This window comes from Schistocerca nitens, chromosome 2 (genome assembly GCF_023898315.1).
Source record: "Schistocerca nitens isolate TAMUIC-IGC-003100 chromosome 2, iqSchNite1.1, whole genome shotgun sequence".
NCBI classification, from domain to species: domain Eukaryota; kingdom Metazoa; phylum Arthropoda; class Insecta; order Orthoptera; family Acrididae; genus Schistocerca; species Schistocerca nitens.
The window spans coordinates 715,910,803-715,938,182 of record NC_064615.1 but is presented as its reverse complement, the minus strand read 5'-3'; the positions used below and the strand labels follow the sequence as shown (position 1 = coordinate 715,938,182).

The 27,380-nt window shown below is 41.9% G+C and overlaps 1 protein-coding gene across 4 annotated transcripts in view; it reads left to right on the top strand.

Annotated features, from left to right (window-relative positions):
- Positions 1-27,380, top strand: part of LOC126236887 (uncharacterized) — a 316,723-nt gene that overhangs the window by 54,675 nt on the left and 234,668 nt on the right. For 2 of the 4 annotated variants that reach the window (XM_049946521.1, XM_049946523.1), the window contains exons 2-3: positions 2,211-2,432; positions 2,541-2,725. In XM_049946521.1, the coding sequence (XP_049802478.1) occupies positions 2,249-2,432; positions 2,541-2,725 (369 nt within the window). In that variant the 5' untranslated portion in view covers positions 2,211-2,248. Of the gene's footprint in view, positions 1-984; positions 1,209-2,210; positions 2,433-2,540; positions 2,726-27,380 lie in introns of all 4 variants that reach the window. The other 2 variants (XM_049946522.1, XM_049946520.1) reach the window with 2 other exon arrangements.

Sequence of the window (27,380 nt, the reverse complement as noted above, 5' to 3'; positions counted from 1 at the left end):
TTTCATCTCTCAAAGTTACCCATTCTTCTTCTACTGTATTTCTTTCCCCCATTCCTGTCAGTTGTTCCCTTATGCTCTCCCCGAAACTCTGTACAGCCTCTGGTTTAGTCAGTTTATCCAGGTCCCATCTCCTTAAATTCCCACCTTTTTCCAGTTTCTTCAGTTTTAATCTACGGTTCATGACCAATAGATTGTGGTCAGAGTCTCCAGGGTTCTTCCATGTATACAACCTTCTTTCATGATTCTTGAACCAAGTGTTAGCTATGATTAAGTTAAGCTCTGTGCAAAATTCTACCAGGTGACTTCCTCTTTCATTTTGTCCTCCCAATCCATATTCACCTACTACGTTTCCTTCTCTCCCTTTTCCTACACTTGAATTCCAGTCACCCATGACTATTAAATTTTCATCTCCCTTCACTACCTGAATAATTTCTTTTATCTCATCATACATTTCATAAATTTCTTCATCATCTGCAGAGCTAGTTGACATATAAACTTGTACTACTGTAGTAGGCATGGGCTTCGTGTCTATCTTGGCCACAATAATGCGTTCACTATGCTGTTTGTAGTAGCTTACCCGTACTCCTATCTTTTTATTCATTATTAAACCTACTCCTGCATTGCCCCTATTTGATTTTGTATTTATAACCCTGTATTCACCTGACCAGAAGTCTTGTTCCTCCTGCCACCGAACTTCACTAATTCCCACTATATCTAACTTTAACCTATCCATTTCCCTTTTTAAATTTTCTAACCTACCTGCCCGATTAAGGGATCCGACATTCCACGCTCTGATCCGTAGAACGCCAGTTTTCTTTCTCCTGATAACAACATCCTCCTGAGTAGTCCCCGCCTGGAGATCCGAATGGGGGACTATTTACCTCCGGAATATTTTACCCAAGAGGACGCCATTATCATTTAATCATGCAGTAAAGCTGCATGCCCTCAGGAAAAATTACGGCTTTAGTTTCCCTTTGCTTTCAGCCGTTCGCAGTACCAGAAGAGCGAGGCTATTTTGGTTGGTGTTACAAGGCCAGATCAGTCAATCATCCAGACTGTTGCCCCTGCAACTACTGAAAAGGCTGCTGCCCCTCTTCAGGAACAACACGTTTGTCTGGCCCCTCAACAGATACACCTCCGTTTGGGTTGCACCTACGGTATGGCTATCTGTATCGTTGAGGCACGTAAGCCTCCCCACCAACGCCAAGGTCCGTGGTTCATGGGGGGAGGCATACTTTAATATGTGACCAATTACAAATAACTCTTAACAACCACAATAATGACTACACATATTCTAACTTGATAAGTTCATTATTAGTATTAATACTTTGCTAATTATAATGAAAAATTACACATTCACAAGAAGAAAGTGTTTTAAAAAATGAAGGAAATGTTTGACATCATTTGATTTCTTATATAGTTTCTTTTTTTATATAAAATTTTGTGAAATATGAGTTTTAAACAGTTGATTTCTGAAATATGCCAATCCCAACTAAATGACTTAATTATTTTGACTGCTGGTACTAACATTTCAGAAGTTTCAATGCTAAAATTACATTGTGTGATATAACCTACTACCTTGTGAACCATGTTAAATATTATTAACTATTTACAGTTCTAATAATTTTTCTGAATTTTATGTAGTGTATTTCTAGAAATTTTCTCTGACAATTTTCTATATTTCATACAAAAACTGCATTACATAAATGAATTATTATCTTTCTCGATGTGAAATTATTGTTTAAACAGAATGTACATGAAAATCAAAACTATACAATTTTTTTTTAATCTTATAAATAAAACAGTTAATACTTAGAAAAAGTTAACTATTCCAAATAGTGTTAGATAATGAAGTAATTTTGTCCAAGGACATGTTCTTAGGCATCAAGAAATCATCAGTTTGGTAATGGAAGTTTGTGTGTGTGTGTGTGTGTGTGTGTGTGTGTGTGTGTGTGTGTGTGACATTGACAATAGCTTGAATACAATAAGCAGGTTCAGATGGTGGATTTTGGCAAAGTAGTTACATGGAGAGATGAAGAGGCTTGATTGTGATCATATATCATAGAAAACCAATCCTTGGAATGAAGACCACAATGACATATCCAATTAGAAAAGCAATTTATTTATTGTTAGCTAGCAGTGTTTTATCTCATAGGCTTGGCATAGTTGTTTCATGTAAAATAAATATTCTTTCTATCATTTTAAAACAGGGTGGAGACATGTATGTTGCTCGTTACAAAAGATAAACATGTGGCATTACGCTGCCATAACTAAAACAAGTGAAAAGAAACTTGATGAAAGTTGTGGAGCCACTTTTGACAGCAGTGTAGACGGTAATATGGAAAGGAGTGAACTAGAAGCTGATCTGCAGCTACGAATGCAAAGAAGTCTTGCACAAAAAGTACTGGAAAGATCAAATTTGTCAGAAACTAGTAAGTCACTTATATAACATTTTGCATTAACAATCCTTAATGAAGAGCTGAGTTTTACACATTTTTCTGTAAACATAGTCATGCCAAACTTTAAATTTTGTTTTGTAGGTTCATTCCATGAGTCACTTAGAACAAGTACGTCAGACTCACTTCCAAATCTATCTAGCCAAAGCTGTGCGGAATCAGAGAAACCAGAACATAATAAAGATAACAGTTTATTCCATTTTCTCAATAACATGAAAAGTGGTTCAATTTGTAATAAAAAGCAAATGGATATTTCATCTTCAAGTTTTGTAAGTATGGAATTTATTGTTGCACTGTGAGTGTAGTTTATAATTTTTTCCCTTGGATTTGAAGTTGTATAGGATTGTTTAAAACACATGAGCTTCTGGAAATATTCCTCCTTGGCATTGTCTGGTGACTGCTAATTGTGTAGTGGAAGCATCATCTGTTTATAGGTTCCACTTGCCAGTCATGACAGCTACGATGACGACGACGACGACGATGATGATGATGATGATGATGATGATGATGATACCATGTCATTAACTCTAATAATAGCTAAGCAGTGAATGGGTACTGCTATGGCCAATATTAATTTGTTTGGTTATGGAACTGAAACCTTACCAGATGTGATGATGACACATTAATGTTGTGACAGATGGTGGGAGCTAGTGTAATGATCATTGCTACCATTGTAAACCAGGTGAAGAATCACGCTGAAGATTTATTTTAAAGCATGTGAACATGAATAAAGTACAGGGTGCCCATGATTAAAGTTCCAGTTTCAACACACTGTAAAAAGAGAATCACTGCTCATAGTGATGTCAAATTTGAACAGCATATTAGTGACCTGGGAGAAACATGAAGGAACACACAAAAATTTAACAAAAATTTTACCAATGGGTGGTGCTGTAATTGTCCTAATGTAAACTGGGTCAGCTGTAAATGACAGGTGAAATGCAATACGATGGCAATGGTTTGAGTTGCACATTGCACCATCCATACCATTCAGTGCGTGTGACTGCACAAGTTCGGCAGCCAGCAGTTGTGGCATTGTTAGTTGGGTAAGCCCATCCACCATGGAAAGATCATATCACATCAGATGGGAAAAATTGGATTTTAAATGTCCTGAGGCCAAAAACCTTGTAAAAAAGCAAAATGACATTGGTTTCTAATTGTTGAGAGACTGACACAAGACAGGCTCAGTGTGCTGTGCACTGTTTTCTGTCACTAGTTGAAACTGAAAAACAGCTCTTTCCACAACAGATTGGAGTTTCCTGGAGCTCACGTTCAGAATGCGTTGCGCAGTGCGTGCCTTTGGTTCAACTCCGGTTGTAAATGGAGCTCTGACTAACATCTTTTAGATAACCCCACAGCCAGAAGACACATTGTTTAAGATCAGATGATTGGGATGGCTAATTCTATATAATCACCAAAACAGTCTTCCTGTTACTGATAGACTAAGCAATACCGAAGACAGGAAGCGAATTTTGTTGGATGGTGGAATTACCTAACAATTCCATTTTAATGTTGAATTGAAGAAAAGACTTTCCTTAAACTTTGCGTTTTTAAATAAATTACCTCCATTGTAACAATTAAAAATTTATTTTTGAAGTTGAGAACACCCTTCATGTGAAATTGTAACAAAAGAACGTATTTGCCTATTTTGGACATTGTATTTCAGATTATTATTCACTTCTGGCCAGGGTATTTTCCTGCACCAGTTTTTTCACTGCTAGATTGTTTCCTTACAGGAATGCTTAAAAACACACTGTGTCAGCTGTGTGCTACAGCAAGAGATGATATGCTATACTGAATGTGGAAAACTTGCCATTTGCTGCATACTGCAGACATAATTTGGAATACCAAAGAAAACAAATCTCTTAAGGACAATTTGGAAACTTCTGTGAATATTCAGTTCTTCAGGAAAAATTTAAACTTCACAACATGGAAAGTATTTTCACTATTTGTTACAGAACACTGAAAAAATGAAAAAGTCTTCTTTTGCAAGTATCTAAAGGAGGAGATCATTTAAAATTTAGGAAAAAGAATTTTTTCCCTTATAACAACATTGCATTGTGTTTGTAGCATATCTAATACCCTACTGAGATCCCGTTTTCCTTCAGGCATTGCTCAATGTGTCACATCCTACAGTGCCTGGCTATACTAGACTCTCTTGTTTAGTGTCTGTGTTTTGTGGATAATTATCCTGTGGGTTATGTAGTGCCTTTGGTTACTGTATTCTCAAGTGCTGTTTGACATAAAATGTGCCAGTGGCCAGCTGCTACAGATTCAAAGTCTGTACCAATTGTGACATGTGGCAAATGACATTTCCACACCGGTAACACAAAGTCTGGCTATCTGCACAATCTGGCAAAACTGTAGGCTGTAGCAGTTCTTGGATGAAGTCATGCCTTGTGTTTGAGCTGTAATGCTAAGTCTACGCCTGTGATTTAGCAGTAAACTGCACATTGTCTGAATGCTTGGAATGCAACTTCTCACAATTTAAACCAGTTCTGTAAATTCTTGTAGCACCTTCTCCCTGAATGTTAAGGTCATGAGTGTAACTGTAGCACAGCCACAATGCATTTCATTTTATGACACACCAGTAATAACAGTTCTGTCCAATAACATTTTTGTATTCACGCAATTTCAAACAGAAAATCCAGGATGCAATAACGACAATATTATGAGGACAGATTGCTACTCACCATATAGCGGAAATGTTAAGTGGCAGACAGGCACAGCAAAAGGACTGCTAAGCAAGTAAGCTTTCAGCCAAAAAGCCTTTATCTGAATTTAACACACACACACACACACACACACACACACACACATTCACGCAAACGCAACACTCACACACATGACCATTGTCTCTGGCTGCTGAGGCCAGGTTTCAAGCAACTGCATGTGATGGGAGAAGCAGTCTGGATGGTAGGAGTGAGGAGGAGACTGGGAGGGGGAGGGATAGCAGGTTAGGGGTGGGGGTGGGGGGGGGTGGGAAAGAAGTGAAGTAAAAAGGCTGTGGGTAAGGTGATGCAATAGAAGGCTGTGTAGTGCTGGAATGGGAACAGGGAAGGGGATAGGTTGGTAAAAGACAGAGTAATGAAAGTTAAGACAAGGAGGGTTATGAGACGAAGTATGTATTACAGGGATAATCCCCACGTGCATAATTCGGAAAAGCTGCTGTTGTAGGAAGGATTAAGATGGCAAAGGCTATGAAGCGGTCATTGAAATGAAGAACATCATGGTGGGCAGCATGCTCAGCAACTGTGTGATCCAGATATTTGAAACCCTGGCGGAGAATGTGATTGAGTTGGCTACTGAGCTACGAGCAGAATGCTCCTGTGGCTGGATGGTGTGACTTTGGGAGTTGGTAGATAGGTGACTTCAGGAGATCTGTTCTCATTCCAGCACTACACAGGTACACAGCCTTGTATTCCATCAAGGCCCAGTCTTGTTACTTAACTCCGTTTTCTGCTTCCACCCTACACCCTCTCCCCCTCCCCACGCCCTCGTCTAACCTCCCGATTGCACCTACCCTCTCTTCACTTCATCCCTGTTTGTTCCCCACAAGAAGCACTTCAATGTCCCCTTCCCTTATTCTGCCATCCCTCCCTTTCCCAGTCTCCTCCTTACCCCCACCATCCAGATTGCTTCTCCCACCGTGCGTTGCCCAGTCTGACTTTGGCAACCAGACACAGTGGTCGTGTGTGTATGTGTGTGTGTGTGGGGGGGGGGGGGGGGCTAATCCAGAAGAAGGCTTTTTGGCTGAAAGCTTGCTTGTTTGGAAGTCCTTTTGTTGCACCTCTCTGCCACTCAACATTTCCAGTATATGGTGAGTAGCAGTCTATCCTTCTCATAATATATTCACACAGTTTATCACATACATTCACCATAAGAAATAAATAACAGTGAAACACATTACACCACAGTTACTCCTTTGACTTGATGAAAACATACAAATTCCTGATGAAAATATTACATGAATTGCTTCTAAAAGGAAAAGAAACCAGATATAAAGCTTAATAATAACATTAAACATTGTGATAAGGTATTCTGATTGGATCACAAACTCAAAAAGTAATTTTGAGACCTACTCATGTCTTGCATATTGGTGGAATGCAACACTCATATAAAAGCAGGTCGTCTACTTTAATTGCTGTAGAATGTGAAATGGAAATCATAGAGTTAATTAGATAGTTACATGTTTCATACATAAATTGAAAGATACTTTTCTTGAAATGATGTGGAACAAATCAGTGTAAAGGATATGTAGAACAAATCAGTGTAAAGGATATCTATAGATGATTAGTGTTAATGTTGCTACTACTCATGCAGCTACACTTGAAACCAAAACAAAGTTTTTTTTCAATTGTTAAGTAGAATTTGTCACTAGAGTAGGAGTAGTTGTACAGGAGAAATGATTATAAATTAGATTTAAAACCTGCTTTGCTGCCTGTCAGACATTTTATGTTACTGGGAAAATGGTCAAACATTTTTTATTGCTGAATATTGAACTCTTCTCTGAGCTACTGACAGCTTTAACAATGGGTAATACAGATCATTTTTTCCTCCAGTGTTGTAGGTATGTACATCACTATTCTCATTTTTTTTTGATTATTTATGATGAATTTCATTAGTGAAACTATGTTTTGTGGTAGCGCAGATAAAATGCCTAGCTCCTTGAAGAGGTATCTACATGACTTCCACAGGTGACTGGTGCATATTATTCTTACTGCTCACTTTTATGCAATTGACACTCTATTTCTGAGTAATGAGTTAACCCCAGAAAATTATTTCATACAATGCTATTGAGTGGAAATACGTAAAATATGTCAGGAGGTTGATATGTTTATTTCCAAGATTAGCAATTATATGAAGAGCATAAGTAGCTGAGCTTAATTGTTTGAGAAGCTCAGTAATATGCTTCTTCCAATTCGAAATTTCATTATGTACACTCAAAAATTCTACCCTACTTAATGACTTATGCTCAATTGTTGGTATGACACACTCCATTGTACAGAACTGAATGCAATGATTTTTCAAAATTTGGGGAGAGACCATTTTCAGAGAATACTTGATAATTCTTTCGAAAATATCATTTACCAACTCTTCTTTTGCTTTATCTCTGATGGTACATCTGCAAAAAGTACCAATTTTGCTTGTTGAATGTCAAGTGGAAGGTCATTCACATATGTAAGGAATAGGTGTGACTCCCTTTGTGATTTTGCCCCATTCACTAAAATTTTCTACCTCTCTGACATTATCTGAATTATTCACTATAACCCTTTGCATTCTGCTTGTCAAGTATGATTCATACCAGCGGTATGAAAAGCCAACCATCCCAGAAAACTTGAGTTTTTCTAAGTGAGTATCATGATCTTCGCAATCAAAGGCCTTACTGTTGAGTACATTACTTTTTTAAATATTTTGGAAAACAATGTCAGTACGGAAACTGGACTCTAATTGTGTAAGTCTCTCTTGTCACCTTTCGTATGGAGTGGTTCAGTAATTGGATATTTCAAACTGCCTGGAAAAATTCCCTGTGCCAGTGATGCATTGCTTGTATCACTGAGAACATTACTTATTGAGTTAGAACAACTTTTCAAAATTCTGTTTGAAATTCCATCAACCCCACAAGAGCTTTAATTTTTCATTTTAGAATTTTTATAATTGTATTAATTTCAGTGTAGGATATTGGTGCTTCTTCCAGTTGCATAAAGTTTTGTGGAATGACATTTTTAAATATATATCTTATATATCTTGCTTCAAGTGAACCATGTATTCCTATATTTGCCGCTATATTTAGAAAGTGATTGTTATAAATACTTGCAACTTGTGAATTATCAGTCATTACATTGTCATTTAGTGTAATTGTTATGAAATCTTGTACACTGACTGGCTGCCCTGTCTCACATTTGACAATGTCACATATAGTTTTAATCTTATTACCTGCATTATTTATTTCTGTCAGAATATGCATACTTCTGGAGATGTTAATGACTTCCCTTAAAATACTACAGTATTTTTTTGTAGAGTGGAAGTAATGTTGGATCTTGATTTAATCTGGCCTATTTCCCTCTTTCTCTTACATGAGATTTTCATTCCCTTGACCGAGCGAGGTGGCGCAGTGGTTAGCACACTGGACTCGCATTCGGGAGGACGACGGTTCAATCCCGTCTCCGGCCATCCTGATTTAGGTTTTCCGTGATTTCCCTAAATCGCTTGAGGCAAATGCCGGGATGGTTCCTTTGAAAGGGCACGGCCGATTTCCTTCCCCATCCTTCCCTCACCCGAGCTTGCGCTCCGTCTCTAATGACCTCGTTGTCGACGGGACGTTAAACACTAATCTCCTCCTCCTCCTCCTTCATTCCCTTGGTTATCCATGGCTTACCTTTTTTATGAATCTTTTCAATAATATTTTAGGAAAGCAGTTTTCAAATATTGACACAGATTTACTGTGGAATAAATCAAATTTGTCATTAGCATCTCTTTCCACATATACCACATCCCATACCACCCATTTTAGCTTACTCTTAAAACAGTGTACACTCTTCTCATTAATAAACATCATTGTATTTGATGAACCTGCTTCAGGGTTGCAAGGTGCCATATTGTTTATTATTTCCATTAATTGTGCATCATGATCAGATTGTCCATTAGCAGTTGGGTTTACGTTAATTGTTACAGCCTAAGCATTGCCTGTAAAAATGTTATCAATCAGTGGCCTGATATTTTGCTGCATGTGTTGGACAATTGACTACTGAAATTATATTGAAAGACCCAAATAATAATTCTGGTTCATTTTTTGTGTATGTATCTTCTAAGAAATCTACACTGAAATCTCCACAAACTACTAACTTTTCTTCTTACCTGATGGGTAGCTCAATAACGCATATAGATTTTTCATAAATAGCAGAAAGTTACCTAGAGGGGATCTGTAGACTGTTAAAATTATCAGAGAAATATTCTGCAGTCACAAGCACATGCTTCTAGGTTCTGATCAATGTAAAAACTATTTGTTTCAATATTTTTGACTTTGTGTCCAACTTCTACAATTTGTTTTGGAGCATCACTTTATAACAGTAAGGCATGTCATACTACCCAGAGTGGTGAGTGGTAGCTGATGCTTTTGACAAAGGGCGGGGAGTGTAGCATCGCCATAGCAGCCATTGCAGGGTGTCAGCAAATGGATCCTTCGAGGGCTCTGGCACATGTGGTGTTCAAAGGCAGACAGTCTGCCAAGAAATCTTTAGCAAAAATGTTATTGGATGTAACTGTTGTGTGGCTTTGGTACCATTACTCTCATTACTTCAGCATTCAGATGAAAGATGCTATAAAAACTGAGTCAATGAGTGGTTTTGACTGCAAGAGGTTACATTCAGATGATGTGTGGTTTACCTGTAGACCGTAGGTGTAAATGTTGCATACCGGCTCCAATAGAAGACTATACTTCCTCCAGGAACATCTGCAGCCTACAGTGTTACCAAATTTGAAGATAGCTGGGTTTAGTGTTATCAGCATGGCCATGTTATTTGTCCCATGTCATGATTGGTGTGGACTTAGTCTCTGTGGCGGTTAGCTGCTGGCCATGTTTTATTTCAAAGAGTGTACTGTAGTACTTCGGCACTATATGAGTCACACATGGTTGCCTGTTGTGAACAGTTACGTGCCAAATATACAGGACAAGAAAATACGTAGACTGCTGGTTTTGTGAAATATTAAGTTTTGTAATCTTTTAAAATAAAAGAGTGGTACTTGCAACCGAAGAGATAGAAATCAGAGGATTTGCAACTTAAAACCAAATTAAACCAAGTAATAAATTTGTAAATGCAAGTATTAGCAGATGTAGCACATTTATTACTGGGCTATGATAATATAATGTTCGTCATCGGCTGAATTAAAACTTCAGTTATCATTGTGTGAAACGCAAGAGAGAAACATGTCTTATCCCAGGGTGAAAGAACTGCGAGTGTAGGCTTAACATGATTTGTGTATTCAGTGTATTTAGTATCATTACAAATTGTTTTAGTCAGATCCCTTGTGAAGCAATAATGTGCTGTAATCAGTACTAAGTATGCCATGATGTAGGGCTGTACAGTCACACAATATTGAACCAGATATGTGTGACATAAAGTTTGTTTGGCTCTAACATCCAGCTAACCTGCCTGTATGCGCCCATAGCATCAGAAAATTGGGGCAGGCATACACCAAGCTGTATATAAACTGTTACAGACTTCACTGCTTGAAAATCAACACACTAAATATGAAGCATATTTCTGCCTGATGCTAAACCGTGGTCCTGTAGTCAATACAGGGTATACATAAAGTCTGTGAACACTTTCAATTATTTATTGCACAAGAACTAAACATTGACAGATGTCATACATATTGCATTTCGAAGAGAAACTCTGAAAGTTTTTTTACAAACATTCGATATGCGAACCATGAGTGACCCGGCAGTTGTCAATAGGATAATCGAATTCTTGCTATACATGTCCCAGCATGGCATAGTCTACTGTGGCAGTTGCTTCCCGTATTCTCTGCCGGAGCTCTGTTACATCACGTGGTAGAGGCGGTACATAAACCAGATCTTTAATGTGTCCCCACAGAAAAGAATCACGTGGAGTGTGATTGGGGAGGGCATTTAGTGAAACCGTTGTCCCCCTCTGTAGCACGGCTGATCCATTGATGTAGCAGCTTCGTTTTTGGGTACCCATGAACTTCACGATGAAAATGGGGTGGAGCCCCATCCTGCTGAAAGATGAATGGAGAGCCTGTTTGCATTTGAGGTATCAGCCATTGGTACACCATGTCCAAGTAGGAATATCCAGTGACAGTGCTCTCGGTGAAGAAGAATGGCTCGTACAGTTTTCAACGTGACAAGGCAAATTAAAAAAAAGAGAAAAAAAATACCTTTGGGGACTCATGCTCAAATTCAATGCATTTGTGTGGATGCTTTGTACCCCAGATTCGACAGTTATTCCTGTTCATTTTCCCATTAGTGCAAAATGTGGATTTTTCGTTAAAAATTGAGCGATCAACAATGCCATCCCCATCATCATTCAATCGTTGCAACTGCGAACAAAACCCACAACTCTTGTCTTTGTCGTTGTCATTGAGCTTCTGTACTAGGTGAAATGAACCTATTTCTAACAGGTAGTAGGTAGCGATTCTCCCTGTGGATGTGCAGTATCCACCCACCATGAGGTGTGCAGAGTGGTTTGGTATATGATTTTAGGTAGTGTGAAGAAGCAAGAATGCAGACAGTGGGGGGGATAGGACCAAGGTTGACTCGGGAGAAAGTCTGCGATGGACTTCAGAATTTGAGAAGGGACTGTTGATCATGCTGGATTTCTGGAATGGGGTCGCTGTGGGAGGCCTTGCAGTTGGATGTGTCTAAAATCTTGTGGAGCCCCTCAGTCAGGTAATACCCGAGATTCATAACCACAATGGTGGCAGTTAGAATTGTAGGTCAGGCTGTGTTTTTTGGTGATGGATTGCATTTCTTTAAGTGTATTTGGTGTTAGATCGATGTTGAGAGATTTGGGAAATGGTGACGATGCAAGGTTTGACATACATAGTTCAGGAAAGTTGTCATTGAGTGGTTGGTGGGAGGGGGTGGATCATGGTTAGATGGAGGAATAAATTGAGTAAGACAAGATTCAGTACTGGTGTTAGATTGAGTTTGGTTGGTAGGATTGGTGGGGAAAAAGTTTCCACTCTAGGGACCAGGAGAAGAAAAGATCTGTAGTGAGCCCAGCATGATTGAATTTGGGAGTTGGGCAAAATTGGAGGCTTGTATGAGAGCTGGGTCTTTTAGAGGACAGGTTAAAACTTTGTTGCAGATGTGTTTAGGCTTCGGGTTCTGTAGAGTGGCAGAAAGAAGTTTATGAGGGTGTGGCAGCTGTTCAATGGCTTTGATGTGGGAGGAGAGGAGGTCCAGCTTGATGCAGGCTCTGATGGTGGAGGTGGAGGTGTGGAGGTGGAGGTGGAGGATAGCAGTAGTCAAATACTGGTGTACAATTGTAAAAGACTGGACAGTGTTTTGAGGTGGTGCTCTGCATGCTGCTCTAGTTCCTGGAGAGCGAGGGTTTGTTTAGAACATGGGGCACAGGAACTTGGATTGCAGAGTAGGAGAAATTTAGGGATGGACCAGATGTAGTCCAAGGAAACTTGGGCCTGAGCTATATGGTTTTGCAGGACTAGGTCGACTGACGGAATTTGAACAGATAGAATTAATTGAGGTAGGATTGGTTGCCGCCAGAGCTGGGTAACATGGTGATCATTTGGAGGAATAGGCTATTTTATGTTAAAAATATGGTTCAGATTGTTGTTATTCTGATTGATTATAACATTCAAATAACATTTATGGTCAATATTCTCACAAAATATGTTATTTTTATGTAATTAAAGCTTAAAAACCATTAAAGATCAAGATCTGGTCATGTAATTGGAAATGCTCTGTTATTGGCTGATGCTCTGGTGACATCCCAGGCTAGGAATAATATTAAGCTATATGTGTGTTACAGGAGCATTTGCCAAAGTTACGTGGTTTGTACATAGTTTTACTGCAAACAGTTTAGCTATTAGTGATGGAAAATGCAATTACAACTTTTAAGTAACAATAGAAAGGAATTTTGTGAATGCTGTTAGTGGAAGCCATGTGAAAGTTGATGCGTTGACACTCCACCCATTTAGAGTGGCGATATGTGCAACAACGGACATTCTTTTCCCTGCTCTGCATCATTGTTGAACTTGCTCAAAACTGATGAATTGGAAAACTTTTGCAAATGGGTCTGTATATTATAACTAGATTGTTGACTATCAGTTATGAGCTATGACCCAAAGCACAATGAAATTATTCTTGGGGAAAACATAATGTCGATTTCTTCTGTAAAAGATGCTCAGCAGAGATACTGCTACCAACAGATGTTCTGTGGCACAATGGATAGCACATCTGGCTGCCAATGAGGTGGTCACCTGTTCGGATCCTGGAAGGATCATATATTTTTAAAAGTTTTGCACGCAATACGAAAATAGTTTTAGCAAGAAGGATTGTAGCAGTTGTTTGGATTGTGGATGGATTATATATAGCTTCACATTAGTCTTAATCTAAGAAATAAAAAGCAGAGCCTAAATGCATTTACTTTGATAGCAAACAATTCCCTTTTTGAAAAGCATTGCTAGTAATGAAGATATTACCATACGCCCACAGTACAATGAAGTGTAGGAGGATGAGGTTACACGGAGAGATATAAAGTGTGTACAACATGCAGGTGACACAAACATAAGGGCTGTGATGTTTGTGAGTATAAACTAATGTCAGCGTCTGAAGCAGACTTACTTCATCTTTATGCAAGATGATGAAACTGCAAAAGTTTAAACAGTAAGAATCCTAGTTGGAGAGTAAGAAGATTAAAAACATTGTTTCTAATAAGGCAAAAAGTGTGTGGTCACATTTACTAGGAAATATCTTTTTGAATGTGACGTGTGAAAAGTGATTCCAAGTTTAAGCGCATGTAAACAGCAAGGAAAATAGAATAATATTCTGTTTCTGATTGGGGTGGTGAAGTTTTGTAATTGTGATTTGCTTTTCATATGAGAGGACTGTCAAGTCATTTTACAAATAAGTTAAAATGTTTGTCCAGGTTAGATTCGAACCAGCAATCTACGGACTTCGTCTTACATAATTTGATGGTCTACTGCTCTAACAACTGAGCTACCAAATAATTGAGGTGTAGTTGGGTCGACAATTTTCACTAGGAGTTCAATTTTGTTGAATGACACTGTTCTTTGTTGTAAAGTGGGAGAACATATCTCGGAGATAAGTTAATGTTAACTTCACAATGCAACACACTTTTAATCAAGTTAGTGAATGTGTGTGTTGAGGTGGTGGCAATTTGCTTGTGCAGTGCAACCACATTTTATGCATCTTCTCATTCTCAGGAACACTCAAAAACAGCTTTTCAGGAGTTTTTGTAGATGTATTTATACAGTATGGTACTACACACCATTTTCAACCCATTTTCAGAAACGAAGCCCCCAGGGGCTCAGCATTCATTTGCTGAGTACAGGCTTGGTGACCCCGGGGTCCTGGGGACTGGTCAGCGCTGCCAGTCTCCTGTCACCGTAACCCCCGGACATGCTTCAGCGACCACCGTATGGTGCGGCGGTGGAATGTTGTGTGCTGTGGGGAATGGTAATCTTGGCTTGACCGCCTGGATTGCAAGGAAGGTCAATCTCTATAAAAAACCCTCAATCTTATGGTGTGCTGCGCGCCTATGAGATGCATGGCTGTTGGGGTGGAACAGTCTCAAGCGGGCAACCTCTGGGGCGTCTTCCGCACCCCAGTTGTATAAGGCTTACTCAGGCACGCGGGGCTCTGTCTGAGCGGACCTTTAGTTCCCTAGCTGTTCGTGGGACCGCAATGGACCCTTCGACCTCTATGTTTCCCCCTACCAGTGGATTGGGTGGGCCACTGGTAGGAAAACATACCCCATCGAAAAAGCGACTTCGTGCTGCGAGTCCTCCAGCTCCTGGTGTTACTAGAGATTTATCAGACTGTCATAACAGAGCACATGCTGATAACCAGAATTTCTTTTTGATTGTCAAACGGAAGGAGGGTAGCTTTGAGAGGGTTTCTCCCTTTTACATCCACAAGGGTCTTGAGGGAATTGCAGGAACACTGAAATCTGTGAAGCGACTGTGCAATGGGACTCTGTTAATTGAGACTTCTAGTTCCCGTCAAGTCGCTTCTCGTCGGAAAGCAACCTTTCTCGGGGAGTACGCTATTGAGACTGTGCTCCACTCCACTTTGAACTATAGTAAGGGTGTTATGACATGTAGGATATCCCCAAAGACGAGTTGAAATCTGAGTGGGCTGACGAAGGTATTGTTGACGTGCAGCATATTATGAAACAAGTCGATGGGGACCTAGTCAAATCCGACTCGTTTATTCTCACGTTCAGTTGCCCGAGACTCCCAGAGCATGTTAAAGCGGGTTTCTTACGTTTGCCAGTACGGCCATATTTCCTCAACCCAATGCGCTGTTTGAAATGCCAGCGCTTTGGGCATACTACGTTAGGGTGCAATGGGATAGCCACTTGTGGTAAATGTGGTCAGCCTGCCCATGAAGGAGCGGATTGTTCATCGCCTGTGAAGTGCGTGAATTGCTCTGGGAGTCACCCTGTCTGGAGCCGGGTCTGCCCCATCTATCTCGAGGCATGGAAGATACAGGAGATCCCCTATGGTGAGGCCAAGAAGCTCTTTAAGGCCGTGCAGCCTCCTGTGTTTACAACATCTTTTGCTTCTGCTCTGCAGAAACCAGTACAGTTGGCCACTGTTGCTACACAAATGGAGGTTGCTAGTGTCAGCACTAATACCTGCGTTTGCCAGTGCACTTGTGCTGCTGCGGTTGTTTTGCAACCTGCAGCTCTCCCCACAATGTCGGACAAGGCCGTGGTTGCTGACATTGGGGTACTTCCTGCCCCTCCCCATATGGCGCCTTCTGCCAGGCGAGTAAAGCTCCAACTGTTGACAAGGTTCTGCATTCTAAGCCCCCCAAGATAAAGACACTGAAGGTGAAGGTTTTGCGACCTGAGGAGACTAGTCAGGGTCAGTCTGATGACGAGGCCATCGTTCTGTCTGACATCTCCCTTGGGTCGTCATCGGAGCTGATGGACATTGATGTCGACCGGGGGCGATCTTCTCACCCCAAGAATAAACCTCTGGCCAGTACGGGCTCTCCTCCAAAGCACAGAGGCAGGGTGAAAGTTCAGCTACCCTGATCACTGGCTCCCATATTACAGTGGACCTGAATGGGTTCAGGACACATGTGGCCGAATTAAAACTTCTTGTACAAGAGTGCCCCTTCTGCTTATGTCTCCAAGAGATACATTTTCGGGCCACTGATGCTCCTTCTTTACAGGGCTATACCGTGTATCGAAAAGATGATCTGATGGGGGAAAGGGCAAAGGGTGGTGTTGCGGTTTTTGTCCATGACATGCACCACTCATCTGAGCTCCCTCTTGTTACGGACTTGCAAGCAGTTGCAGTTGACCTTATTGTGGGGTGGAGGTTCACAATCTGTTCCATTTACTTACCGCCTTAGGATGCAATAGACTCTGAGGCTCTCACAGACCTTATTAGCCAACTCCCCTGCCCATTTCTTCTTCTGGGGGACTTCAGTGCTCATAATGTCTTATGGGGCTCTACGACTACTTGCCCCAGGGGTCGCATTCTGGAAAGCCTCATGACGTCCGAAGAACTGTGCATCCTCAACTCTGGTGCTCCCACTCATTTCTGTACTGCTTCTGGGTCGTCGTCAGCTATTGACCTTTCCTTTTGCTCTCCAGCACTCGCGGATTCTGCTCTGTGGGAGGTTGCTGCTGACCTCCATTCTAGTGACCACTTCCCCCTTTGGATTCGCCTCCTGGATGAGGCTGCGGCATTACCAGTGCCGCCCACGTGGCACCTCTGCAGAGCTGACTGGACACTTTTAAGCCATTTGGCTGTTTTGGAACACCGTGCTAGCGTCCATGAATGGGTCGACCATGTTACAGCCGTGATATCCAATGCTGCTGAATTGACGATCGCATGGTCCTCAGGTCATCCCAAGAGGCGTCCTGTCCCTTGTTGGACCACTGAGTGCCGCTCAGCCATCCGAGCCCGCCGTGCAGCTCTGTGCCACTTCACGTGCCGTCCCTCAGCTGACAATCTTGCAGCCTTTCGGGTGGCAAGGGCCAAGGTGCGGTGAGTGATTAAAGAGAGCAAACAACGGTCATGGCAATCATTCTTGAACTCCATCTCCCACTCCACTAGTTCTATGAAAGTATGGGAAGCCATCAGGAGGATTTCCGGGAAACGCAGCCAACTACCTGTCATGGCATTGCTGCATCAGGGATGTCTCCTCACGGCGCTGAGAGACATTGCCCAGACACTGGCCATGCATTTTGCGGAATCTACTGCCACTATTAACTGTGATCCAGATTTCTGCCGCTACCGCACTGCCATCGAGAGGGGTCACTTGGACTTCCGGTCTCCAAATTCTGAACCCTACAACTGCCCCTTCACAATGTGGGAACTGGATTCGGCACTGTTTGTGGCTCATGATACTGCGCCCGGTCATGATCAAATCTGGTACAGCATGCTGCAGCACTTGTTGCTGCCATCCAAGAAAGTTCTGAATTGCTTTAATACGATATGGTTATCCGGCACGTTCCCTGCTCGTGGAGGGAGATGATTTTGATTCCCCTCCTCAAACCGGGGAAGGACCGAACGCATCCCAGTAGTTATTGGAGTATTGCTTTGACGAACTGTGTCGGGAAGACGTTGGAACGCATGGTCAACCGTCGCCTGGTTTGGCTGCTCGAGACCAGGCAGCTCCTTAGCCACTCTGTGTGGCTTTCGGAGATGTCGTTCAACTATAGACAACTTGACCCCACTTGTGGCGGCCATCCAGCAGGCCTTCCTACGTAACCAGCATTGTCTAGGTGTATTCTTTGACATTAATAAGGCGTATGACACTACTTGGTGCTGCCTTATCCTCAATCAACTCCATCAGTGGGGCTTTCGTGGCCATCTCCCCATCTTCATTTGGTCCTTTCTTTCCCACCGCCTCTTTCGATATTGGGTTGGTAATGTGCTATCTGATTTGTACGTGCAGGAGAATGGTGTTCCTCAGGGAAGCGTTTTAAGTGTCACCCTCTTTGCCGTCGCCATTAACAGTATCTTTTCCACTATCCGGAGTCCTGCCCAGTGCTCCTTGTTTGTGGAAGATTTTGCTGTTTTCTGTTCTTCCTCCAGTCTTGTCACTGCTAGTCGGCAGTTGCAGCTTACGATAAAGCGATTAGAGTCATGGACTGCGAAGACGGGTTTTACCTTTTCTGCAGACAGATGTGTGTGTTCATTTTAATCGTTCTCGATGTCTTTTTACCTCCCCTGAATTGCGTCTGAGGGACACCATTCTTACTTTTAGACACAATGTGAGGTTCCTGGGCCTCACTTTTGATTCCAAGTTGTCATGGTTGCCGTACCTTCAAGATCTCAAAGTGCGGGTGCTGAAGGCACTGAATATTTTGAAGTGTCTGAGCCATCGGTCCTGGGGAGCAGATCGGGTGCGTCTACTGCAGTTTTATAGGGCTTTCGTCTGGTCGCGTCTTGACTACGGATGCACCATGTATGGGTCAGCGAGGCCTTCGTATCTGAAGAGTTTTGACGCAGTACACCATGAGGGTATCAGGCTGGCCACTGGTGCCTTCCATACCAGTCCCATCCCCAGCCTGTGTGCTGAGGCAGGGGAACCACCGCTCGCCATCCGGCGGAAACTCCTCATGGTGCGACGGGTGTGTCAATTCCTTGCCTGTCCTACCTCCCCTGGAGGTACCGTACCTTGTCCTTCATCAGGGCTTTGATTATCTATCATCCTGCCCTGAAATGAGGTACATCCTACCAAACAAACTTCCAACCCCTCCCATAATGGTGTTCCATCACCCACTCAACCTCCACTCCTCCTCCTCCTCCTCCTCCTCCTCCTCCTCCTCTGTGGTTCCCTACATTGTGCTCAGTCGATGCCACCTCTTTTCAGCCCCATGCTAACTGTACAGATGCATCCACACACAAACTATTGGGTGGAGGGTGGGAGGGTGCAGTGAGTTGCCTTAGGTTGAGACCAGGAGGGCTATGGGAATGAAGGATGTGGTGTAAGGATAGCTCCATCTGCACAGTGCAGAAAAGCTGGTGGGGGTGGGAAGGATCCAGATGGCATGGGTTATGAAGCAGCCATTGAAATATTGCATTTTGCACTCTACTGCATGTTGTGCCACTGGTTGGTCCACCTTGTTTTTGGCAACATTTTGGCTTTAGCCATTCATTCACAGCTGGTTGGCTGTCATACCAATGTCAAACATTGTGCAGTGGTTGCGGCAGAGCTGGTTTATAACATGGCTGCTTTCGCACATGGATTAGCCTCTGAAGGGACAGGGTAAGCTTGTGATGGGACTGGAGTAGTAGGTGGTGCTGGGTGTGTGGATTGGGCAGGTCTTACATCTGGGTCTTCCACAGGGGTATGATCTGTGTTGCAGCTGATTGGGGGTGGGAGTGGCGTAGGGTGGACTAGGATGTTGTGGAGGTTGAGTGGGTGACGGGACACCACTTTGGGAGGGGTTGGAAGTATGTTGGGTAGGATGTACCTCATTTCAGGGCAGGATGATAGATAATCAAAGCCCTTATGAAGGACGTGGTTCAGTCATTCCAGTCTGTGATGTAATTGTGTAATAAGGGGGTCACTTCTTTGTGGTTGGTTCTTGGGATGTATGTGAGGATCAGGTGTGTATGAGGATATGGCATGGGAAATATGTTTGTGAATTAGGTCTGGAGGATATTGCTTGTCTGCAAAGGCCTTTTTGAGGCCTTCAGCGTACTGGGCGAGGGAGTTCCTCACTGCAGATTTGTCTACCACAGGTGGCCTGTCTGTATGGGAGGAAGTTTTTGGTGTGGGAGTGGTGGCAGCTGTCAGTTACTGTTGGTGACTGGTGGGTTTGATGTAGACCGAGGCATGGACAGAGCCATTTGAGAGGAGGAGCTCAACATCTAAGAAGGTAGCACAATGTTTGGTTGGAGGACCAGGTGAAATGGATGGGAAAGAGGCTGTTGAGGTTGTGGAGGAATGAAGATGAAGTGTGCTGGCCTTGGGTCCAGATTATAAAATGTCATCAATTAACCTGAATGAGACCAGATGTTTTGGGAAGATAGGAATGTTTCCTCTAGGTGGCTCATGAAGAGGTTGGCATAAGAGGGTGCTAACTGGGTGCCCATGGCTGTGCCACAAATTAGTTCGTATATCTTCTGTTCAGAGATGAAGTAGTGATGGATTTGGATGTAGTTCGCTAGGTGTACAAGGAATAAAGTGGTGGGTTGGAATCTGCAGGGCGTCGGCAGAGGTAGTGTTCAATCGTGGCAAGGCAATCGGCATGAGGGTTGTTGGTGTATAGGGAAGTTGCATCAACAGTGATGAGTAGGGATCTGGCAGGTAAGGGTGTAGGTATGGTGGAGAGCTGGTGCAGGTAGTGGGAGGTTAATTTTTGGTCAGTTGGTTGGAGAAGTTGATCCTACAGCTAGAAAAAGGAAGTGCATTCCAAAAGCTAGCCAAGCTCCGTATCTTTTGTTTGTGTGCCTATCAATGACACAATGCTCCTGCCTTTCAGTGAGGCTCCTTTATTCCTAAATATTTCACAAAGATTAAACTTTCATAGGCTTTTAACTTCTTTTTATTCAACATTGTTCCCAGTTTCAAGTTTTATGGAACTATTTGTCTGAAACTTGGAAAATGTAGTTAGGTAATATTACATTCATGCTGTACTTACGTTGTGATGGGCTGCTGTTTGCCACTCAACATGGGAATAGGCCCCACAGCTAGTCAAGGTTACCATCAATCCCCTGGGACTGGTTGGTTGATCATCTGCTTACACACACACACACACACACACACACACACACACACACACACAGATATATATACAGGGCTATTACAAATGATTGAAGCGATTTCATAAATTCACTGTAGCTCCATTCATTGACATATGGTCACGAAACACTACAGATATGTAGAAAAACTCATAAAGTTTTGTTCGGCTGAAGCCGCACTTCAGGTTTCTGCCGCCAGAGTGCTCGAGAGCGCAGTGAGACAAAATGGCAACAGGAGCCGAGAAAGCGTATGTCGTGCTTGAAATGCACTCACATCAGTCAGTCATAACAGTGCAACGACACTTCAGGACAAAGTTCAACAAAGATCCACTAACTGCTAACTCCATTCGGTGATGGTATGCACAGTTTAAAGCTTCTGGATGCCTCTGTAAGGGGAAATCAACGGGTCGGCCTGCAGTGAGCGAAGAAACGGTTGAACACGTGTGGGCAAGTTTCACGCGTAGCCCGCGGAAGTCGACGAATAAAGCAAGCAGGGAGCTAAACGTACCACAGCCGACGGTTTGGAAAATCTTACGGAAAAGGCTAAAGCAGAAGCCTTACCGTTTACAATTGCTACAAGCCCTGACACCCGATGACAAAGTCAAATGCTTTGAATTTTCGGCGCGGTTGCAACAGCTCATGGAAGAGGATGCGTTCAGTGCGAAACTTGTTTTCGGTGATGAAGCAACATTTTTTCTTAATGGTGAAGTGAACAGACACAATGTACGAATCTGGGCGGTAGAGAATCCTCATGCATTCGTGCAGCAAATTCGCAATTCACCAAAAGTTAACGTGTTTTGTGCAATCTCACGGTTTAAAGTTTACGGCCCCTTTTTCTTCTGCGAAAAAAACGTTACAGGACATGTGTATCTGGACACGCTGGAAAATTGGCTCATGCCACAACTGGAGACCGACAGCGCCGACTTCATCTTTCAACAGGATGGTGCTCCACCGCACTTCCATCATGATGTTCGGCATTTCTTAAACAGGAGATTGGAAAACCGATGGATCGGTCGTGGTGGAGATCATGATCAGCAATTCATGTCATGGCCTCCACGCTCTCCCGACTTAACCCCATGCGATTTCTTTCTGTGGGGGTTATGTGAAAGATTCAGTGTTTAAATCTCCTCTACCAATAAACGTGCCAGAACTGCGAGCTCGCATCAACGATGCTTTTGAACTCATTGATGGGGACATGCTCCGCCGAGTGTGGGAGGAGCTTCATTATCGGCTTGATGTCTGCCGAATCACTAAAGGGGCACATATCAAACATTTGTGAATGCCTAAAAAAACTTTTTGAGTTTTTGTATGTGTGTGCAAAGCATTGTGAAAATATTTCAAATAATAAAGTTATTGTAGAGCTGTGAAATCACTTCAATCATTTGTAATAACCCTGTATTTTTTTGCATGTGAATATGTCTTTGTCAACATATGTGTTGTTACGACCCTGGAATTACTTGTGCATTTTCAAACCTAGGATGAAGCACTTGTTCCTCAATTTTATACCCCTCCTTTAGAACATAGTACGATATTATAGTTGTCCAAATTGATGCTGCTTGTTGATACAATTCATAAATGTGGTTATTTGAACTTTGTCTTTGTCAGTGGAGACCTGATTGAACTGCTAATCTGACAGTTCCTGCAGTGGCATAAATGGGAAAGTTTTTATATTGGGACGAAGCAACAAATGTAAAGTAGATTGTTTTAGCTAAATTTTAAAATTTATCATTGACAAAATTTATTCAACACCTCTAAAACAAGTGAACTGGGACTATATCAACCAGAAATTGTAACAAACACCATACAGTTCATCATTATAGTACATAACAGAAAGATGTTGCAGGTCATTGTTGTTCTAGTGAAACCTGGAAACCTCATGTTGGATGACAAATGAGTAATTCACCGAAAACTCCATTACATTGGCAATATCAGTTGCTTTCAGCTTGGTTTTTGTTTCTTTGTAGTGTAAATTTTACTGTGATGCTATAAACGAGTTTTTATTTTCAGTACTATTAACTTCTTCAATAATGTGTCAATAGATTCATCTGTAGGTTTCTCAGAGGACTCTAACATTGTTCTTTCCATTGTAATCCACTGTTTGTAGATTGTTGTAGCCACCAAAGCAGATTGGAAAACAGATTTAATATGTTCTTTCAGTCGAGAAGAGCCCTACACATTTTATGTTTATTAAAAAAGGAAGAGGGTTGAAGTGGATTACAAATGACTCTTGATATGCAGTGGTAGTACATTTTTAAGGGAAGTTCTTCCTGATGAGTTAAATGTGTTGCACCATCCATCATAAGTTACACACAATTTTGAGGTTAAAGTTGTCCGAATTTTGAGAAATCTCTCTTATTGGTAGGATATTTGACTCTGAAATTAAGAGTTCCCGTAGATTGCACAGTATTAGTTTCTTTTGCAATTGTTCTTTTTTCATGTTTCCTAACTTTCATGTAATCTTTTTTCCAGGGATTTGTTAGCCAACTTCTTCTGACTGGTAAAACTCAGTAACTAAATTCATAGTTTCTTCCAGAGGAGATGACCCATCTTTCTTTCCCATATACACATTAATAATGCCTTTGAGGCCAAGCCTTTTGTTGTTGAATCATGTGATTTGTTGCCTAACAATGATTTTGAATTTTTGCGGGAGACCAGTTTAACAGAAGTAGAGTAAGGAACTGAATTTTATTTATAGTTTCTATCCCGAGCAAAAGTATTTTTTTTTAGATTTTCTAAAATGTTTTCAGTTAGATCCAGGTGTTCGTGATTCCTCTGTGTCTGACTGCTGAAAAACTTTAGCTTGTAATGAAGTCAGGCCCTCTGCTGTCACTTCTTAACATATCCAGAGTAGCAAGTTATGTATTTAGCTTTTCCCATGTTTCACTAGTAGCATATTTCTTAAATTTCATTTATGGTTTTCTATTTAAGAGGATCAATCTCAAATTTTCAACCATAAGTGTACATTCAACCAGTCTAGCACAATTTTTTTTGAACAGCTGGCTACACAGCTCATTAAGGCATCAGCGACCATTGGCGACACGTCAGGAGGGTAACAAGTTGCATATCTGGGTTTCTGTCTGCTTTTACATTTTACATCTTCAGATGGTCTTGCTAGGATGGGTAGGACGTGCACATGCCGTGTCCAGATGCGGGAGTTGGTCGCAGTTCACGAACAGCTGAAAGTGCTTTTGGCTGCAGTCATCCACCGTCAGGTTGCTGCCTTGGGGTGCAGTGGTGGTGGAGACTGTGGAAAGGTGCATGGGATATCCCAGGTGTCGCTTGTTTCACCCAAGGGCTCTGCTGCTCAGGCACCTCCTAGTGTACCCTACATTGTGGATCTGCCCTTACAGCAGGGCAAGTGGCAGGTGGCACCACATCCATGTCACTAGAGACAGAGGACCAATGTCAAGGCTGACCATTTGGCCTTGCATATTCACCCTGAGGGTGAACTTGTGGCTGTTCCTTCAGCAGGGTCCGAGCAGGCACTCATATGTGGGGGTTTGCTAGGTTTTGGGAACTCCCACATTAGGTGCATTATAGAGTCCCTTAGGCAGATAGCGTTCAAGGCTGGAAAGAAAGCCAATGTGCACGTGGTGTGTCTGCCAGGAGGGCCTAGGTTGAGATATGGAGGTGGCCTTGCCTGCGGCTATTGAGTGTACAGGATGCAGTTGTCTGCAAGTTGTGTCTCACATTGGCACCGACGTCGCTTGCCACGTGGGTTGTGACGCCACCCTCATGTCATACAGGTGGCTGGTGGAGGTGGTGAAGGCTGCTAGCCTCATGCAAGAGGCGTAAGCAGAGCTCACATTTGCAGCATTGTTCCCAGAGTTGATCTGGGTCCTTTGGTTTGGAGCTGAGTGGAGTAGGATCTCAACCAAAAGCTTTGTTGACTCTGTGACAATCTTGGCTGCAGATTTCTAGACTTGCGTTATGAGTGGGGATTTGTAGGACTCTCCTTGAAAGGTCAGTGGTGCACTATACAAAGAAAGCAGCTACTCAAATAGCAGCATACTTGTGAAGAGTGTATAGGAATTTTTTGGCTAGGTGGTAGTTCAGTACCACCTAGCCAAAAAATCCCCATACACTGATGAACACATGCGAATCAATATGCAGAAAGGAAAGTCAGAATGCATCACAGCAAAGACACTTCAGCTGTTGAAATTTTATCAGTAAATTGTTGAAATATTCATAACAAAGTTCCTGAATTTACTACCCTCCAGGAATGTTCTCATGCTGAAATTATTCTTGGGGCCTAGAGCTGGCTGAAAACTGAAATAGAAAGCTCTGACAAGAAACCCGTTGAGTGCAAGGTTGCAAGTTAAATCTTCAGTGAGGCTCATTTGAAAGTGTTGTGTTGACAATTATGGCAGGAAAAATGTTAGCTGATAATGACTCCTCATGTGTATTAGGAGGGTGACAGAAAGTGAGTGTCCAGGAGATCCAGAGATCAACCTTCTACAGGATGTATGTATTACGCTTCACAAAATGGACATTGTTGATATTCAAGAAATTTTCAAAACAAACCTTTAACTTGCACAGTGAACACCAAGTGAAAAATGGTGCGTCACAGTGATCACAAAGGTTCGCACCATCAAGATTGAAGGTGAACTCTGGGGAGTTACAAACTCTGCCTGGATGTTCAACTAGGTATCCACTCTTAAAGAATGCATATATAATGATATTGGCCTAACAGAGTGATGAAAACTGATGGAATGTGATGGGATGCCACCAAATGCGAGACAGTCGGTCGTGGAGCTAATCATGAAACTGACTACCTTGTAAGGTGTAGCTGTAGATAGTGCGATAATGTTTTGTAAGAATGGAAAGAGCAAACTTCCAGAGGCTGAATTTGTCCAGTGATTCCATGTGATATGAATTGTAATGTCGTGCACTTTTCAGGAGGGATAGTTTGCTCTAAAGGAGTATGATTTTTATACACAGACCAGGAATCAAGCAAAAGCAAAGTATTTTGACGAACTGTTGTCCAAAAGCAGTGCTCGTACCGTAGTTTTTGTTCTCTTATGCCCATTTTCGCACTCTTGCTTGCTGTGTTGTAAATATTCCATAGTAATTTTGTAAGGTCTTGCACATGAGAAAGAATCGGAGGGTGCAGAGCACCTCCAACTTCTTGCAGCACAATAAATAACTTGCCAGCCAATTTACCATTCAGATTAAAAGTCAGCATAATTGTATATGATTGTGTTAAGGCATTGATGTTAGTTAATCTTGAGACAATTCTTTGTACTTCTAATACCCAGGGTTCCTTCCACATGCATTTCCCCTTTAAATCCCAATAGGTCGGAGTTGAAAACTGATTCCTTACTGAATGATGGGATAAATTTTTCTGTCTCATCTACAAAGATTCAGGCCGATTCCACAGTTTTCTGTGCTTCATCAAGTTGATGCTTTGTTTGGAATTTTCATTATCTTACGTCCTCAATTTCTTTACCACTATTTGAAGCTATGCAGCAATCCCCCGCTTTCCTTGAAATCACGGTAATCTATGTTACATGAAATTTGATGTGAATAATATAGTAGGTCACTATCCTGAACATCCTGTGAACTGCAACAAGCATCCTTGAAATGTGCAAACACCAGTTTTTGTAACAAGTGTGTGTTATCCTCCCTTGAATATCTGTAGTTTCTCTTATGCTCTACAGTGTTCTATTGCTAAGGACTTATGTAAAATCTGTTCATTTTTTTTTATTTTAATCCTTTTCTTCTATGCTGTGGGTGATCTTCCATGTACATAATTATGTTTAGTACCTGCTCCTTCGATGACAATTGTCCTTTACTGGGTTTCTCTGGAGACAGAATTTGTGGCTCCCTGTCTAACAAGGAAGGTGAACTACATGGCTCAACATTTGTTTTGGTATCGCTTTCACTTGTGAAGCTCATATTGTCACCATTGTACTCCTCATGTACATTGTCCATTCCGTCAAGCAAACACGATGCCGTACTTTCCTCCAAAACATTAATATTTCATCTGGCAATTCCTTGGGTTCCTTTCTGATGAAATGTCAACTTCCAAGTGTTCTAAATATAATGCAGCGTTTGCTTTGTTTGTTGCCATTGTTTTTTACCAACACAAGCACTGTAGCACTGCTGTGAGTTAGTTGTCAATCAGCAGTTAAACTACACCCCATAGCCTCATGCTGTGCTCACCACTGGATGCCTCCAATCCCCTGCCCCCTGTTGACATTAGCAGTGAACATTGTGGTTGCATGGTAGACAATGTGTGGGGCATCGAATGCTGTAGACATATCACATCACACTCAAGGGGTTCCTTGTGAGATACTTAGCAAGTCATGCAAGGTATATTGGAAAGACAGATTAGGAACCATAGGAGTGGAAGTGTTCATTGCAGTTGATAAAAATATTCTCTCTATTGGGGTCGAAGTTGTGTGCAATAATGAAGTTATTTGGTCACATATAACAGGTATAGGTATAGGTGGAACCAAATTAATTGTTGGATGT